Here is a 19,752-nt window from a genome sequence, read left to right on the forward strand (position 1 = left end):
TTACACTGTGTGTTAACTGTGCTGGAATTTTAAAAAAAGAAGTAAACAAATGAATCATCATTATTGTTCCTGTAACTCTCCTATTATGCCTTATAGAAAACCAAGATGGTTGTACAAAAGGGCAAGCCTTTAACTTAGTGGTGATTGTCTACATTTTATTGTGTTTTTTAAGGAAGCAGAACATATCACTACCTAGAAATCTTATTTTGTGTTTGTGTTCATTTTTTAGGTGACCCACAACACAACTGTGAATGGTAAAGATACAGTTCATCACTGGAGTTGGACCTCAGACATGCCCTTGGAGTGCGCCACTCATTCTGTGGGAATTAGATGTTATGTTGATGATCCTCATTTCTCTGGTCACAAAGAGTGGAGTGACTGGAGCCCACTGAAGAACGTTTCTTGTAAGCTTACATTTAAAAAGCTTTCGTTTCTCGAATTAGATTAGTCTTGCGTAAGGGTAAGGTTTAGTGTAAGCTTTCAGTTCTCCAAATGCCATTTGGCTTCATGCAGGTCACCTGGGGATCTTCCAAGTCTCTGTCCCAGAACATTTTGATTTAAAAACTCTGAGATAGGATTCAGGAATCTGTTTTTAAAGATCTTCTGAAGGCATTAGATAAACATCCAGGTTTGCAGATCACTGGTAGGCATTGAAGAACATTTAAAAATTTTATGTAGATGTTATTGAGATCAAGTCTATATTTAAAAAAAAAAAATGGCTCCTAGTTTCTTGCCCACAGAGCAGATCCCTATGAGCTGCAGAGAACATGGGGATCTGTAAGTATACCCAAATCCCAAATCATCTGTACGTTGAATGAAACTCATATGCAGGTAGAATGTTGGCAGTGTAAGAGAGGCCTGAAAAATTGTTGACAGTGTAATGAAGTCCTTCAGAAGGCTGGTTATCATTGTAGATTATCCACTCTAGTGCCCACATGGAGAAATGGGTCAGAGGAAGGAAGGACTAGAAGCACGTCGATAAGTAAGGGGGATCTTACTGCCATTGAACAAAAGACAGTGAAGGCGTAAAGTAGGGCATGTGGGTCTGGAAAGGAAAAGGGGCAAAAGGTATGAAAACACTGAAGAGACAGAATTAAAATTAGTGACTGTGCATTTGTTAACCAAGAAATAGAGCCAAAGGTGACTATTAGTTTGGACAGCTGAGTAGCTGGTGATGCTTTCCGCTGAAACAGGAAATACATGAATGACTTAGGTGGGAAAGATAAATTCATTTTTTAATATGTTGAGCTTGAGGTACTTAGGAAGTTTCTGGGTAGGGATGTCTCAGGCAGTCGAAAATACAAGTCTGGCATCCAACGGATTACTAGGAGCTGGAGATAAATATTTGAGAGTCATCAACATACATGGGATGTGAAATTGTTTAAATCTAGAGGTTGCTGTACTCGGGGAAAGAGAAATGGGGACCAGGGACACATGTCTTACAAGCTGGTATGTCTAAGGGTAGGATGGAAGAAAAAGAGCCAGCAGAGTGGAAGACAGTAGCCAGAGGGTTCAGAGTAGAACCCAAGAGAGAAGGGAGTTTTGAGAAGCTAGAGTTTAGGTGACATATCGGATGCTGTGGATGTTGAAGGCAAGGGTTACTGAGAAGTGGTCATTGGACTGAACAAATAGATCAGCGAGCCATTTTAGTAGAATGGTCAGGGTAGAAGCCAGATTGTGGTAGATTAGAGACTAAGTAGATAGAAAGGAAACTAGAGATAATTAAAAAGATTGGACGTTTAGGAAAATAAAAGCAAAGGTGTGGTTTTAACCTGCAGAGAGTTGAGGTTAAGGAAAAAGTGCTCTTTAGGATGTGGAATACTTAAACATATATTCAGGCTGATGGAAAGTAAGAAGTCTGTCCTAAATACATAGAAATCATTTCAAAGGACTGGAATTATTTAATGAGTGACATTTTCTTGGTATGGATTTTTCACATATGGATATAAACCCATTTAGTTTGAACCTTCAGACTTCTTAGACATTAACCTGTGACCTTGGGCATTGGCCTGAAATCCCCTCCGCTCCCCCATTATCAGCCATAAGTAGATAAAATATACGTGGTTTTTATTTATTTCTTGTATATGTCCTGCTCCTTTGAAGGTCCTTTGGGCCGCCATTATTAGAAAACACTTTATAGTATGTTTTATATGCCCTGGGCTATTTTATGGTAAAAGACTTCTAAGGTATTTGTAATTCCTTTTGTTCTCTCTAGGGTCACCTGATTCTCAGACTAAGGTTTTTCCTCAAGACAAAGTGATACTTGTAGGCTCAGATATAACATTTTGTTGTGTGACTCAAGAAAAAGTGTTATCAGCGCAGATTGGCCAAACAAATTGTCCCCTTATCCATCTTGATGGGGAAAATGTGGCAATCAAGATCCATAATATTTCTGTTTCTGCAAATAGCGGAACAAATGTGGTTTTCACAACGGAAGATAACATATTTGGGACAGTTATTTTCGCAGGATGTAAGTATATAATATTAAAGAGTTCCTATTGATCTGTTTTAGGCCTCTTTAAAAGCTTTAATGCTATTTCCAGGGACATGGACAGTTCTATTTTTTTTTAATATGAAGACACCAGAATTTTTGCTTGTTTTAAGATGAGTTCTAAGCTCGTTTTCTGTATGTTTGTATTTATATAACTTGTAGCTTTTGTAGTAAGATTTGAAACATCCAGCTGCTTAGTTTTAAATTCTTAAGTTAACAGTTTTGCTGAGTCAAGGGTAGTTTGTATATAACATTTCTTAATACTACATTGTTTAGGAATTATTTCATATACAGTTGACTCTTGAACAAAGTAGGTTTCAATTGCATGGGTCTGCTTATACATGGATTTTTTTTTAAGTATTTATTTATTTTAGAGAGAGAATGGGTGTACAAGAGGTGGGGGAGGGACAGAGGGGGAGAATCTTCAAGCAGACTTCCTGCTGAGCGTGGAGCCTGACATGGGTCTCGATCTCACCACCCATGAGATCATGACCTGAGCCGAAACCAAGAGTCAGATGCTTAACTGAGCCACCCAGGCACCCCTACATGGATTTTTTTCAATAACTACAATACTATAAATGCATTTCCTCTTATGATTTTCTTAACATTTTCTGTAGCTCACTTTATTGTAAGAATATAACACATTATAACATACAAAATAATATGTGTTAGTTGTCTATGTTATATAGGTAAGGCTTCCAGTCAATAGTAAACTAGTAGTTAAATTTTGGGGGAGTCAAAAGCTATATGTAGATTTTTTTTTAAGTTTGTTTTAGTAATCTCTACACCCAACGTGGGCCTCAGACTCACGACCCTGAGGTCAGGAGTTGCATGCTCTTCTAACTGAGCTAACCAGGTGCCCTGTATGTAGATTTCTGACTGCATGCGAGGTCAGTGCCCCCTGACCCCTGTGTTCGAGGGCTTACTCACAGTCAATTTTCCACCTAAAACACACCTCTTAAAATTTTAAAACATCCCACCTAATATAAACATACATGTCTTTTTAAAATTAAAGTTTAAAAACATACCTTTTAAAACAACCCCCAATTAAAGAAACGGTAATGAATTTTCCACAAAATCTTTCGACGGCATAACAGGTGCTTCTCTAGCTTTCAAAGTAGTATATCTGAGAAGAAGAGGGTTGCTGGAGGACAGGCTCTGGAAGGGTCCCTCTCTCGCTGTGTCCTCTCTGTAACATATGCCTCATAGTACAGGGGCTTCTTTATTAACATTTTCATTCCCACAGTTCTAAAATTCCATGACATTTCCGAAAGTTGTTGTGAGGGACTGCCCTGTTTATGTAGCTTGTGTTGAATGTCCACAGGGACTTTGTGTTTGGAGTGTTTCTGTCCCCTCTCCTGTGGTAACTGGCATGTGGTGCACGGATGGCTTTGCCCCCAGCAGCGCTGCTTCCCTTCCTCCCTAGCATTCGGAATCAGAGGCTGAGTTTGGTCTAAAGGGTCTCATGATCAAAGGGTGTGGAATGTACTGAGTGGGTTTTGTGATTTTTCTTTGGATCGTGGTGATTTTTCTTACCCTTTTCTGGATTCTCAGCGGTGCTCCAGACCAGCAGCTCTCCACCTCTCTTTTCCTTCCAGTGAAATTTAGGCTGAGTTATGTTGCATCGCTCATATATTCCCAAGGGAATAACCGGGGTTAGATGCACTTCTCAGTTTGATGGCTGTAACTTTTGGAATTCAAGTGAGAGAGAGATTATGTTCAAATTTAAACTTTAGAAAATTTCTTTCCTAATGGAATTTTAGGGAAGGACTTGCAACATTCCTCACAAATGACTATGGAGTATAAGTTAAAAACCAGTGGTATATGGAGTGAGGCTACCCTATGATAAGTGATACCAAAAAGTGAGATATCCACTTGAAAGTATGAAAGAGAAAAATTAAAAATCAGAAGATGAGACTATTCATCAGGTTTTTATTGTTTCCAATAGTGTTCTACTCTTTTTTTTTTTTTTTTTTGACAGAGACACAGAGAGAGAGGGAACACAAGCAGTGGGAATGGGAGAGGGAGAAGCAGGCAACCTGCAGAGCAGGGAGCCCGATGCGGGACTCGATCCCAGGACCCTGGGATCATGACCTGAGCTGGAGGCAGACACTTAACGACTGAGCCACCCAGGTGCCCCATTGTTCTACTCTTCTATACATAATAGTAGAACAAGCCTATTTAATTCATAATTTCACCTTCATTTATAGCATTTGGGGTTGAACTATTCAATTTTTGTTAACTCAGAAGCAGCGATAGAATTTCCCTTCAGAGGGATTTCTTTAGGAACTTAACAGGAAGGGCAGTTTGTGGTGTGAGTTAGGGATTAAGATTCATTATTTTCTTTCCTTTATGGATATCCTGTTAACCCACCATATATTGAAAAGACACAATGAAAACCTGCCAGGATTTTGATTTGAGTTACATTAGATTTATTAATTTAGGAGACCACTTTAGGAGAACTTTCATTCTCACTATACTGAGTTATCCAAACCAGGAACATGAATATATTTTCATTTAGTTAGGTCTTCTTTGATTTATTATAGTGATAGGAGGTCTTATATATCTTTTAGTAAATTTATTCCTAAGAGTTTGATGTTTGGTGCTAGTAAAAGTGTCTTTTCCTCTTCAGTTTATTATTGTAATTGCAAATACATTTATTATCCAACAGATAGGATATTTACCAATATTTTTCAGTGTTTATACATGAGCTAATTTAGTTATAAGCAAAATATTTTATAAACACTATGCATTCAGTTATTTTCATAGATAGTGCCACTTCATTAAAAATTGACTTAAGTATTAATCTTTCATCATACTCACGAATTTTAAAATACTACATTGTGACATAGAATTAGAGTGTGTAAATATTTTATGTCACATGTCAAATTTCATACTTTCTCATTTGAAAATATTTTCATAAAAATGGCTTTGTTTTTTAAATTGCATTTTCTGTTTGCTGGTAATACAGTTGATTTATACCTAGTTTTTATCCAGCTTCAGCTGATTGAGAAGATAGTACATTACCTTTCAAATTTTGCCTTCTCCTATTTTTTCTCCCTCCATCTTTGCTTCCGCTTCTTTCTAATTTGCTTCTGTTATTTGGATTTTAACTATTTCACCTTAACATTAATCTGCCAAATACTAAAATAATCGGCATTTTAAGTATACCCAAAAATTTGGTATGTCATTTTAATAAAATGGCTGAAAGCTTAGCCTTAGATTTAAAACAATTTTCAAAACAAATATATCAGTGTTATCTGCTTATGCAGTTGTTAGATTTTAAAAACTCATGACTCCTCTTAATATTACCTAAAATACCATTGACGGACATTATTCTGCTTCAGGAGAGTATGTGAAATTCTCTATGTCCTTCTAAGTCTCTAAAACAGTCTAAGAACTGTCTTTAAAGATTAGCTCTTAAAAAATAAAATTATTTTACAGAATTTGCAACAAGTACGTAATTGTTTTTTAAAAACTTGTGAAAGATAATTTGGTAGATAAGGTAAATATGACAGAGAACACCAGTTTCTGTGTATGCTTGATTAAACATGAGTACAGAGGTAATCAATTTCTATAATTAGTGTCCAACTGCAGAATTTTGCATTATTACTTTAAAGGTCTAAGACACACAGAAAACCCCCATTTTTCTTTTTTCTAGTTTTGCCCCTGCAAAACCAGAGGGAGTGTTCCAATAAAGAACAAAAACAGAAGAGCAGTAGTCACTTTGAACATAGGAAGATGCAGAATTTTACCAAGAGATACTTTGTAAATAATAATCATTGTAACTTATTTAAGAACTCTGAAACTTGTAATATGACCGGTGCTGACCTTTAATCTGAGTTGGTACTTCTTTTCAAATCACAGTATTTACATGATAGATAATACTTTTAACCTGTAGATTTTTCTGATTTGTTGGGTACAGCTTCCTTTGAAAGATTTGATAGGATTTAAGGGGGGAAAAATGTCTTCAGGTTGCTGTTGGGAAGTTTCCAAATGAGCTAGTAGTCATTCTGCAGTATATTTTAGTCCATCATTTCTAACATAATATGAACTCCAGAAAAACAAGCTACAGAAAGCATGGCAATTCCTGCATTGTTCAAAAGGTAAAATGTAAACAATACACTATTTCATTTCTAAAGGAAATTGTACAAAATATAGTTAACATTATGAAACGTGTTTTCAGGGAAAATATATGTAACCCATAGGATGTAACTACATTTTTTTCCTATTAGATCCACCTGATATTCCTCAAAAACTGAACTGTGAGACCTATGATTTAAAAGAGATTGTCTGTACTTGGAGTCCAGGAAGACCAACTGCATTGGTGGGCCCACGCAATACAAGTTATACTTTATTTGAAAGGTAAAAGTCACCAGGGAAAGATGTCAGAGAGCGAGGAGCACACTGGAGGGTATTAAATGACATAGGGAAATGCGATATCTCATTTGTTATGAGTAAGATATAAAACCTAATATGCTGTATAAAATTGGTTATACCATAAATACTGCAGATGACATGCACACAGACTAGATTCATATGCTTTTTCTAAAAATCCTAGAAGAACCCTCAAATATGAACAGAGACTGTTTCTAGGTTTCTGGCCGATTATTTTCATCTATTTTCTGAATCATATACATTTTCTTTGCCAAGTACATAGTGCATCTAGAATTAGAAATAAAAACTTTTAAAAAAGATTATTAGAAATTTACCCATTCATTTTTTTCCTGAATGAAGTATTTATCTCTTAATATTTCTTATTGCTCTCTTAATTCACAGTTTTTCAGGGAAATATGTTAGGTTTAAAAGAGTTGAAGCACCAACAAACGAAAGCTATCAGTTACTCTTTCAAATGCGTCCAAATCAAGAAATATATAATTTTACTTTGAATGCTCGCAATCCTCTGGGTCGATCAGAATCAACTATTTTAGTTAACATAACTGAAAAAGGTAAGCTGCTGCATAAACCAGTGTCTTAAAAATAATTTTAGAAGTGGTAAAATGTTTTGAAATTAATGAAAAGTGCTTCTAGGGCTTCCTTTTTATAATTTTCTTTAGAGTTACTTAATATTTTATGTTTTATTTAAAAATCCTTAAAATGTATAATTTCAAATTTCACCATTTTATTGAATTCAGATAAAAATTTGTATGAGTCATTTACATAGAAACTTTAAGTGGCTTTATCTAATAGTTTTTGATTCTTGAAAAATTTTTTGCCCAATTTTTAAAAGCTTTTTTTTTCAATCTTTTTATTTTAAAATAATTATAGACTCACAAGTGGTTGCAAAAATAATAAAGCCCCGTGACCTCACCCGGCTTTCTCTGCTTGTGACGTCTTACTAACTACAGTACAATTTCCAGATGAGGCAATCGACCCTGATACAATACCGCAAACTAGACCAGTGAACTGGTCTACAGTGAACTGGTCTACAACAGACCTTGCTCAGTTTTCGCAAGTTTCTGTGTGCGTTTGGAGGTGTGTGTGCGTGGATGTGCTTCTGTGCGGTTGGATCCATGTACAGATTCACGGAACCACCAACACAGTCAAGCTACAGTACTGGTCTGTCTCCACGAAGAGACTTCCGCTTGGTGCCCTGTTAGCAAACCTCCCCACACCTCTCCGCTACGTACCCCCTACCCCATGCTCCTGCATCCCTGTCCCCAGGCAACATCTACTCAGTTCTTCCTCTCTGTGTTTTGTCATTTTGAAGTGTTGTATAAATGGAATCCTACAATACCTAGCCTTTTTCACTAAGGGTAATGTCCTTGAGATCCATCCAAGTTGCTGTGTTTATCAGTAAGTGGTTTGTTCCTTCTTATTGCTGATGATTCTGGGACTTTTACCGGCCCTATTAATATGTAGTTCAAAATAGAAATAAAATATGGTCCATCTTCTTAGCATTCATTCCCATGGCATTCCACTGTAGTCCAGAGGCCTTCTCTTAGAGCCTCACGGTCAGTGGAGAAAGGCTTAAACCAAATGCATTATAATAGACACTAGCAAGTGCTTAGCAACTGATCTTGTTGCCCTATTTGTAGATGTAAGTACACTTCTATTAATTATTCCTTCTCATCATTTTTGTTTCCTGGTTTTTCCTAAGGTCAGAACAGTTACATTTTGTACCTGAGTGGTAGTGTTTGTGTGTATTTGTCTGCCCTCGGCCTTTCAACCTTATTTTCACATGATTCCTTCTTCCCACTCACCTGGGCCTATGTGCTATCACCAGCATCGTGTGTAGTTTGTTTCACTGTTGTACTGTTCTTGCCAAGACCCAATCAGAAATGCTCTTTTGCATCAGTTTCGCCAATTTTAGTCAGATTCTTCCTTCAAAGCTCATCTTAAGTTCCATCTTCACTCGAAGACTTTCCCTCCCACACTTGTATCTCAATTCCTGTAGCCACTAAGAGCTGTACCACACATTTCCAACTTAGCATATATACTCTTGTTCATTGTCTCTCTTTTTTTTGTCACTCTCCAAATAAATTAGGGGTTCCTTAAAGGTAGAGATTATGATCCTACTACCTTTTAGTATTCCTGATGCCAGTCAAAGAACCTTGAGTGTGGTTGGTCTGTTGGCACGATACCAGCAGTAAAAGTGAGGTTTGTGTATGCCACAGGTACTAAGTGGAATATTGTTGATCGGTACTAATGGTGCCTCTCTTGTTTCTTGTTTTTTTTGGGGGGGGGTTTTAATTGTCATTTATTGTATTCTAAAGTAGCTTTTAAAGTAATCTTTACAAATTATATTTATAGTCTATCCTCGAATTCCTACTTCAATCAAAGTGAAGGATATTAATTCAACTGCTGTTACACTTTCCTGGCATTTACCAGGCAACTTTGCAAAGATTAAACTTTTATGTCAAATTGAAATTAACACAACTAACTCAGTCCAAGAATTGGTGAGTAAGATTTTTCTATAAACTTCCTTTGAGGTTACTTCGGATAAAATAGTTTTCAAAACGAATTAAGGAAATTGATACGCAGAAGCTCTCAGATGATTTATTATAGAAATTTACTAAGAACTAAGACATTATATATCAATGTAATGACAGCATTATATTTAGCACTTGAAAACAGTTATAATCCTGGGTATTATAGAACATGAGTTTGACTTTTACTACTCAGAATGTTTCCAGGTCTAGTATAGTACCTGTCACATGGCTGGTGCTCAACAAATTTGTACATGAATTAATAGTTTTTGCTATAACCTTTAGCATCAGTTAATGGACTGATAAGCACCAGAGAGAAGATGTGATTTCTAAAACTGCCAAGTACAGCAATAGGAGCAAGTTCTAAGTCAGAATGTGGTCGTTATAAGTCAGAACATGACTTTTTAATACATTTCAGATACTTAATCTTATAATTTGTGGTAAGTCCAAAATAAAAGATATTGTAGTGAAAATACTCATTTGGAAACTTACTGATGATTGCTAGAAAATCAGTCAAATGCCAGAATATAACCCGAAAAACTCCTTTATAATTTGTAACTGGGAGCTCAGAGGATTTCCTGAGGCATGCAGATCCTCAGATTTGTTTAAATTATTTCATTTTAATTTTACATAATTTAAATAAGAATTTGTTGAATATTCTGCATGTTTAGCACCATACTAGAGGTTCTAAGTGCCCTGTTAAAAAAATAGATAAGATGATGCCTGCCTCAGAGAAGCTTCCAAATGTAGCTGACTAATGTACTTAATCCTCAAAGTCATCTTAGATTACTAAAGTATATTAAGGCTTGTTGTATTACCATTAGCCATTGACCAATGAACAATATTATATCATCCTTTTCTGCATAATTTAATTGATCATTATTACTTAGACCCAGTATTTGAATTAAAATGATAACTAAATATATTACTACAGGGTGTAATTTCACAGATTTTATACTTATGTAAAAATTAAAATGTTTTGGTGGATGAAGTGTCTTTAGTCTTACAAAGGTAAACTCACATGGACATTTAGTCAATTTATGTTATAAATTTGGGTGGCTTATCAAAATGTGTGTGTATGTATATATATATGTGGATTCTTACATGACATTACATATACATATTGATTTGCTTTCTAATAGCGGAATGTCACAATCAAAGGAGTAGAAAATTCAAGTTATCTTGTAGCTGTGGACAAGTTAAATCCATATACTATATATACTTTTCGGATTCGCTGTTCTACTGAAACTTTCTGGAAATGGAGCAAATGGAGCAATGAAAAAAAATATTTAACCACAGAAGCCAGTAAGTTCAGTCAATGGTTTATAGCTGATTATTACTATGGATCTTGACATTTTACAACTTATTTTTAAAGAAAATGTCACCGAAGTGAGTAAAAGGAGAAAGCTTGAATTGCATAATTGTGTAATATCTCCTAGTAAAATATCATCCAGACATCTTAAATCGTGGCTCTAAGGTTTGTGCTCCTACGGGCAGCCGCTTGGCCTGTGTTGTGGGGAAGACCAGGCCTATCTGCAGGATGTTTGCAGCTGTGTCCTAAGATGATGCAGAGGAAACAAACTCGAAACTGTGATGAGATTATGGGTGATTTCTCTGACACTTTCCTCCTTTCCTAGAATTTTGGTAACCTATTTAGATGACTTTACTGAAGACAATTATTAATAAAGAGAATTGGTTGGAATTTTTATTTGTGACCTAGGCTTGAGAAATGGTTGGGGCCAGAGATCTTGAACTTAGTTTCTGCAGTACACGGAGGTCAAAATAGGTACAAAATTAGGTAACTGGTTTTCTGAGTATGATAATTTCCAAAGATGGAATGAGATTCTATCCTTGAATAATCAGATGTCAGCTTTAAAATTAAAAAGCAAAAAAACTTAGAAATAGGTATAATTTTCAGGAGTCATTCAACAAAAGATAGCAAAAGCTTTATTTGCACTAGATAATATAGGGAATATAAAACTTCTTCCAGGGGTGCCTGGGTGGCTCAGTTGGTTAAGCCTCTAACTCTTGATTTCAGTTCAGGTCGTGATCTCGGTGTCCTGGGATCAAGCCCCACTTTGGGCTCCACACTCAGTGGGCAGTCTGCTTGAGGATTTTCTCTCTCCCTTTTCTTTTGCCCCTTCCCCAGCTTGTATGCATTCTCCACCCCCCCCCAAATAAACGAATCTTCTTAAAAAAACTTCTTCCAAAAAATTAATGAACAAAACAGAAAATGATAGATGTTAATCCAGATTTTTGCCTCTCCACATGAAGGAAGGTTAGAGAGATGAGAGAAGTCTTTGTGATATATGTAAAAAAACTATTTGGATCATCAAAACTGAATGCTGTGCATGAGTCCAGTGTATTTAGTTATCCGTTGCTACCTGACAAATTACCCTAAAATTCAGTGGCTTAAAACAGTAAACATGTTATCTCACAGTGAGTATAGGTCAGAAATTGAGAAGCAGCCTAGCTGAGTAGCTCTGGCTTGTAGTCTCTCATGAGGCCACAGTGTGGACATAGATGGGGGCTGCAGGCTTGCCCAGGGCTAGAGAATCTGTTTTCAAGATGGCTCACACAGTGGCTGTTCCTCACCATGCAGGTCTCTCCACAGTGCTGCAGAGTATCCTCATAACATGGCAGCTAGCGGCAGCCTCCACAATGCCTTTTATGACCTTACCTCAGAAGGGAGCCACCATCGTATCTGTCATACCCTGTTGGTCACACAGGCCAGTGCTGTCATGGTGTGGGAGGGGGCCACACACAGGCAGGCTTACCAGGAGGTGTGACCAGTATTGATCCTTTGGAGACTGGCTACCACAGGAGCTTTTGCCTTCAGTTGATGAGCTGCTGTTGTCAAGAGAAAATATTTTATTTATACCTTACTGAGATTATAGCATTAATTCACTTAACAAATATTTACTGAGGGACGCCTGGGTGGCTCAGTCGGTTGAGCGGCTGACTCTTGGTTTTAGCTCAGGTCATGATCTCATGGGTCATAGTTTGAGCCCCATGTTGGGCTCTGCACTCAGCAGGGAGTCTGCTTGAAGGTTCTCTCCCTTTCCCCCACCCCATTCACGTGCATGCTCTCTCAAATAAATAAATCTTAAAAAAAAAAAAAAAAAAATACTGGGCACCCACTATGTGTCAGGAACTGTGGTAGTCACCAGGGATATAGCACTGAATAAAACAGTCTCTGCCCATGGAGTTTATAGGATAGAGGATTAGAAATAAAGTTTTAGAAATAGTTTGCTGGGTAATACCACAGAGAAAAATAAAGCCTAGAAAGGGGACTCGGGAAAGAAGGTGACAGGAGGAGGGGTTGCAATTTTAAATAGGGTAGCTAGAAAAGACCTCACTAGTAAAGTCAAATTAGAGCTGAGATACGGAGGAGAGGAGATGATCCCGGGGAGGAGAGTGTCTGCACTCAGGGAAGAGCAGTCACGGAAAGCACAGGAAGCCTGAGGCAGGTGGTCCAACGCGTCTGAGGAGACCCTGGAAGCCTGTGCTTGGCCCTAGCCGACTTGAGCAAGGGGAGGTAGGAGGTAGGAGGATGTGAGATGGTGTAGCATCCCTTAGTCCATTCTAAGGGGCCTCTTGTTTTGTGGGCGTTGAGAGCTCAGCTTTTTCATTGTTTCATTTCTGAGTGGAAGCCACTGAACTTCTTCACATTTTTATGGAGAATTCCAAAAACCTAGGGAAAAATCTCAAGCACCACTGTCTCAATTATTGATATTATCAGCTGACATACAATACACATCTCCAAATGCTAACTTTGAAATCTCTTTCCTAGTTCCTTCAAAGGGACCAGATACGTGGAGAGAGTGGAGTTCTGATGGAAAAAATTTAATAATCTATTGGAAGGTAAATACCTGATTTTTTCCTGAATATTTACATAACGATATTGGGCTAAACTACTTAACTTACGAATGGTACTTGAGTGATTCAGAAACGCGGGTTTCCGAGACTGGCTCTTCACAGTCCTGCTGCGAATCTAACCTGGCTCCTCCCAACCCCCCGGACTCCTCATCACGCCCCATTCACCACAGTCAGTTTGGTGAGGATCTTCTCTGACAGCTCTGAGCGTTCTTCAGTTTGATTTCATGAAGCCTATAAAGGACCTCAGGATTTCATGAATTCCATCTCTCTCACTCAAGCCGGAAACATAGCAAGAAGCTACAAGTTAGAATCTCTGTTGTGTTGATGCTGTATGCTTTTTACTCCAGTGAATAGGAAACTTTTTACGTATCTCATATGTAATTTGTTTTCCCTTAGTTGTATTATTATATGCCACTTAAAAAGGTTTTCATGGTTTTGTACAATTTTTAGATATAAACTGCATTATGGTTTCACTAGTTTTTCTCTACTAGAGCAGACATGTTTGTTGCTCTAATTTTTATCTGATTTGCAAACATCAAAAACAAACATTTGTTTTCTACATCAGATTTTGTAAGAGCAGTCATAATTGGATTCCTTTAAGTAGTGAATTTTGTTGTTGATAGTAAAACATTTTTACAAAAATTTGACAGCAGTACAGCTTTGAGTAAAGTCTTTGTGCAAATTCATTGTGAGTTCCGTTGCTTTGTGATGGTCTGTATATGGCTGTGTACCCCTCTTAATCTTGATTAGAAAATCCACTGGCTACTCACATTGTTAGATTTCATAATGATGTAGTAACAATTATACAGCCACTTCAGTGTGTCACTTCCCAGCCTTTCGGCTAAGATCAAGTGTAGTATCTGTTCTTAACGGTTTAAGAGCTGATACGTCCTCTCTCTGAAGACAATGTATCACATGGGTTTTTGGAATTAGGAGAAAGAATAGGAGCTCACTCCGCCCACTCCACACATCAGCCTGGTGTTGCAGGACCATTACTTCAGTGTAGAGAAAGTTTGGGATATTGTTCGAACTAGATGAATGCCTAACCAAAGATTAAAAATACTGAAGTGATTGTAACTTCAGAGACTAGGTTGATGGTTCTGCCACTTGCCAAGGAGGAGCATGTTTGGGTGGAAAATGAAGTTGTTTGGGGTTGACTTTTTCAAAATGTATTCTAAAAATATGTGCCACAGGGATATCCAGGTAGAGTCTAATAGGTGGTGGTTTGGTGTGAGGCTCTGGAGTTCAGGGGAGAAGTCAGAACTAAAGACATAGCTTTGAGTAGCATGTAAGTGGGATCACTCAGGGAGAGCATGCAGGGTGGAAAGAGGCCAAGGATGGACCCCTAGGTCTAGGTGATAGCAGCGTATAAAGGACCAGCAAAGGAACAGGATCCAGCAGAGGAGAGTGGGAAGGTTAGAGGACAGGAAGACCAGAAAAAAATGGTAAAGCAGAAGCCAAGGGTGGGGATTCTGTGAAGGAGTGAGCGGTCAGCAGCATCAAATGAAGCCCATGAGCCTTAGGATGATAATGGGTCCAATAGACCAGGCCATCAGAGAGTCAATGTTCTGGAGCAGTGTTTTCAGCAGAGTATTAATATCAAGGTCAGTCTGGATCAGAGGGTCCCATGCATTGTTGTATAAATTGGAGCAGTAGTCTTGAAAAGCAGTTCAGCTCCACAAATAAAAAGGTTTGAATGTTTCCTTATATCCAGTAAGTCTACTTTGGAAATCCACATTAAAGAATTAATCCTAACTATGAAAAAGAAAGAAGTGGCATGAAAAGGTCCACCAAAGTATTATTTTAGTATTGTGAAAAGTTGGAAACAACTTAAATTTCATTTATTTAAGGAATATTCAAGTAAACTAGTAAAAATACTACATAAAATATAAAGCCATTAAAGTGTATGTATTATGAACAAGTATATTATAGAAAGGTGAAAAAAAGATAGAATTGTATGATTAAAACAATGTTAATAAAAAAATCTACGTCTTAGAAAAACAACTTGAAGAAAATATCAAAATGTAAGACTATTTAAGAATGGGAATATGGGAGCATTTTACAGTTTTTTTTTTTTAAACTTTTGTATAGTTTCCAAATTTTCTGGTAATGGGCATGTACTATTTTGAGAAAATAATAAATATTTTTTAAAAACTATGATGCCATAATTTTTTTTTAAGTTTTATTTATTTAAGTATTCTCTACCAGCATGGGGCTCAGACTCAAGACCCTGAGATCACGAGTCGCATGCTGCACTGGCTGAGCCAGCCAGCCAGCCACCCTGATGCCATAATTTTTTGTGTTTTGTTTGATAGAGCAGTCATTCCTGTTACTTTTTTTGTTTTGCTTCTGAAAAATGGGAGGCTAAAGACTGGTTTGCATTTTCTTAATTTTTAAATTTCTCTGTGCTCTTATTGCTTAGGGTAAGTATAGTTTTTCTTCAGCATCACTTCCCTGATCGGTCCTGGCCTCAGTGCCTCTTAAATCAGTGTTTGACACCGTTCACAACTCCCTCGATTCTGCTGTTAACCTTGTCATGATTGAGGCGGTGCCTGGTTTAGACTTGATGGTCTTGCCTCATCACACGGCCGGTTTTGGCAGGTTTCTTGACAGAATTTATTTTTCTGTTTCTCATAGCCTTTACCCATTAATGAAGCGAATGGGAAAATACTTTCCTATAATGTATCATGTTCACTCGATGAGGAGACACAGTCCCTTTCTGAGATCCCTGATCCTCAACACAAGGCAGAACTACAACTTGATAAGAATGACTACATCATCAGTGTGGTGGCAAAAAATTCTGTTGGCTCATCGCCACCTTCTAAAATAGCTAGTATGGAAATTCCAAACGGTGAGTACTTAAGATAATGTATATAAGAACAGGAAATTAAAGTGAAACATTTTAAGGGGTGTTCGCTTGCTCTTACAAGGTCAGCTCTCTTCTCATATCCCCTGCTGCTGCTGATCCATAAAGAGGAACAAGCCGATTAATGTCCAGAATTCATTGAGAGCAGTTATTCATCCTTAGGGATGACTCCAGACTCTGCGCTGATGGATAAAATAAGTGTACCCAGTTACTTTAGTGCATAGTGTTGGAGAGTTGTGGTGGTGGATATTACTCTTAGTAAGAAATGTTTCAGCCATTTATTTAAGGACCATTTTCATATATTTCTCCTAAGACCACGGGAGCTGATGCTTTATCAGCTGGGCTGTTCTACAAATGTTAGGCAGGAAAAAAAAATACGTATTTCTAATGGCAGCTTTTCGACAAGACATTCTTTATTAATAGGAATCCTTTATTGATCAAAAATTCTTTTTGAAGTCTAAATTAGATCTTCAATATAAGCTTTAAAAAGTCACCGTGGTGCAATTTTAAAATTAGTGCCTTTCTTTAAATGTTATGTATTACCAGTAATCCATAATATTTAATCCATAGCCACTTCTGCCTTCTTTCTCAGGTCATTCCTCTTCCAGGTCATTCCCTGCCCCCCCCCCCCGCCATTTTGCTGTCCTGTCCCAAAATGGGGGCGCCTGCCTATGACCACCCACTCCTAAAGGAAGAAAAGTTGGTGGGTCTGGTTAGGGTCCTCCAAGTATCTTTTCAACTCTTTTTTAAGATTTTATTTATTTATTTGAGCGAGAGAGAGAGAGCACAGCGGGGAAGGGTGGGGCAGAGGGAGAGGGAGAAGCAGGTTCCCCGCTGAGCAAGGAGCCCAACACGGGGCTCCATCCCAGGACCTGGAATGGGACCCGAGCCGAAGGCAGATGCCTAACCGACTGAGCCACCCAGGCAACCCTGGTCCCACAGCTTTTGATCCCGCTGCATGTCAGCCGATTCTCCATTCCTCAGCCTGTCTCCAGGAGCCCCTTCAGCCTACCCATAGGCTTGAGAGGAAGAGAAGGGCTGGTCCATCCACTTGCTCACCACTCGTTAGCGTGCTCCTACTCTGTAGGTCTGGCCCCGGGGTTGGGTTTGCAGGCACAGGCCCCTGCCCGCTCTCACAGAGCTCACATCCGTAGTGGGCGATGAGAAGAGAGATTGGGACTGGCCGCTCATGCTCTGCACCTGCCTGCCCCCTGTGCTGCTACCCTCTCTACTGCCCGCACGCCCTCAGCCCCGTCCGTCCTGGCCCTGACCTGTACACCCCAGGCTACTGCGTCACCACCTGTCCGAGGTGCCCTTGCATTACTTTTTCCAGCTTCTGAGTTTATCTGTACATCCAGGTAATTACCTTTTTATAGGAAAAATAACAGCAACACTTCTAAACTTTGCTAGAGGTTTATCTAGTTTGAGCACTCTTTTAAAATTTCTGTCCAATGAAGTAGTTTTTCTAACTCCTGCCCATTTTCATGAGATTTACTTCTGTTACTGTTTTTAATACAAGTAACTTGTACTTCTTTCTTGTTGAAGATGATCTCAAAGTAGAGCAGGCTGTCGGAATGGGAAATGGAATTCTCCTCACTTGGAATTACGATCCCAATATGACCTGTGACTATGTTATTAAATGGTGTAACTCATCTCGGTCTGAACCCTGCCTTATGGACTGGAAAAAAGTCCCTTCAAACAGCACTGAAACTGTAATAGCATCTGGTAAGATGAACTCACAGTTGCCTCTCAGAAGGCCTCTCTGCCAACAGAAAGCTGTTACAAAATATTTTTAAAAGAGCAATACATGGTGTGACTGGGTATAATGAGTGATCATTTCCCCCTTAACCACTGGAGTGGGTGTGAATTGGTTTGACCTTTCTGGAAGGTGCTTCGTAGCAGTATGTGTGTCAGAGGGTTTGTATCTTTTTAATCTAGTAATTACTTGTCTAGGAATTTATTCTAAGAAATAATCAGAGAGCAACAAAGGATTGCATCTAAGAAGGTTCACCGTAGTGTTATTTATAATCACAAAAATTGGAAACCCAAATAGCAACTAGGAAAATGAGTAAATTACAGTGTATCTATAAAGTGGAATATTAAGTAGCACCACAGATTGAGACAAAGCAATGGAGAAATGCTCCTGAAGAAAGAAGACCATGAAGCCCTAAGCAGTGTGGTCTCACCCCTCGTCCTTGGCCTCTGTTGCCCAAGCGCAGGTTACTGGGCAGAGCCGAGAACAAAGGCCTTGCTCCCATCACCACTGATGTCGGACAAGGGGCATCCGTGTGGCAGGGGGCACAGTATGTGGTGGGGTGGGGGGAACAGTGCCCAGTGCCTGACTGTTGACAAGCCAGGAGTCCTGTAAGGTAAGCTGCTTTTGCTAAGAGCAGCCTAAAGTTCAGCCATGAAGAGTATGTAGTAACTTGCAGGCTAATGCCGCCTGGTCCTTGGATATTACAGCTCTGTTTCCACCATCATTGTTCCTTCTGAGTAGCTGATGAGTGTTTCGTGCCTCTACCCTTGGGAATTCTGGAACCTGCCGCCTTGGTGGTGATGCTCCTCAGGGTCCTTCCTCTGTCCTGGTTCTCCCTCACGTCGGGGTGAAGCTCAGGAGAGCAAGCAGCTGCTGATACTTCTCTCCCAGGAGCCAGTGCCACCCATTTATTTCACCATCAAATGGTGAAGATAAGTCCCATCCAGTAGATTACTCCACGTGGGTTTAGATTATTTGCCAGTTCTACTTGAAATACTTGGTGGTCCCTTTATCCTTTCTTAGAGCCTGCCTCCCTTATCAGGGTGCCTGGCACACCCCACCCTCCTCTCCTGCACCTCCCCTTTGCACTCGCCCCACCTGTAGCTGCCTAAGCCTTATGCCAGCCTCGTCTACACCATACGAATTCTCGTCCCTCTTCCACCTCTCTCACCTGGGCTTTGAGACCTGCAGGATTAGAGGGAGAACCTCCCGTGTCACGGCAGATGAGCAGAGTCCCCACAGTGGTTGAGAAAGGCTCGGAGAAGTCAGGTGACTTGCCCAAGTTCACAGAACCAGCGTGTGACAGCACCAGGATTCAAATTCAAAACAGTTCAGAGCCTCAGGAGGCCAGGAATTGTCTCTTTTATTGACTGCTGCTGGGATAGCACGTGGCCACAGGAGACACTTCTCGTCCCTTTCTCAACCTAGTCATCTATTCATTCAACTGTCCTATTTATGACCTCAAAACACAGAAGTAATGCCATAACCCCCACTCGGACTCTTTTTCTTTTTAAGGCAGCAGAACCCTATAGAATATTGATCTATTTCATTGTGACACTAGGTACAGATTTACTAACCTACATGCAGATTAAAATAACCTCAGGCATGCCTGTCCCCAAAGAAAAAAGTTACACTGATTTTAGAGGTTTACCATCTCACTTTTGAGCTTGTAGAACCACTGGTGTTCCGTGGGAACGTAATCGAAGAACTGGTGCTCACCACACCAGAAGAGTTGCTTTCCACTAATTAAATGCAATCCCACATGCTGCCATTTCCCCCCCCAGGCAGTATCTTCTTCCTGGACCACCACTGATGAGCTCCTCATTGCCTT

At 39.1% G+C, this 19,752-nt stretch overlaps 1 protein-coding gene and 1 non-coding gene across 5 annotated transcripts in view; both read left to right on the forward strand.

Moving 5' to 3' along the window:
* Window positions 1–19,752, forward strand: part of LIFR (LIF receptor subunit alpha) — a 70,374-nt gene that overhangs the window by 40,126 nt on the left and 10,496 nt on the right. For all 4 annotated transcript variants that reach the window (XM_027606393.2, XM_027606392.2, XM_027606394.2 and 1 more), the window contains 9 exons: window positions 230–404; window positions 2,216–2,470; window positions 6,727–6,856; window positions 7,271–7,440; window positions 9,245–9,390; window positions 10,563–10,725; window positions 13,214–13,284; window positions 15,937–16,150; window positions 17,711–17,890. In XM_027606393.2, coding sequence (XP_027462194.1) covers window positions 230–404; window positions 2,216–2,470; window positions 6,727–6,856; window positions 7,271–7,440; window positions 9,245–9,390; window positions 10,563–10,725; window positions 13,214–13,284; window positions 15,937–16,150; window positions 17,711–17,890 — 1,504 coding nt within the window. The remainder of the gene's footprint in view (window positions 1–229; window positions 405–2,215; window positions 2,471–6,726; window positions 6,857–7,270; window positions 7,441–9,244; window positions 9,391–10,562; window positions 10,726–13,213; window positions 13,285–15,936; window positions 16,151–17,710; window positions 17,891–19,752) is intronic.
* On the forward strand, window positions 14,121–14,310 carry LOC113930096. Its single transcript, XR_003522462.2, has one exon. It is a non-coding gene; the product is annotated as a U2 spliceosomal RNA (small nuclear RNA).

The sequence above is a fragment of the Zalophus californianus genome, chromosome 5 (genome assembly GCF_009762305.2).
Source record: "Zalophus californianus isolate mZalCal1 chromosome 5, mZalCal1.pri.v2, whole genome shotgun sequence".
NCBI classification, from domain to species: Eukaryota; Metazoa; Chordata; class Mammalia; order Carnivora; family Otariidae; genus Zalophus; species Zalophus californianus.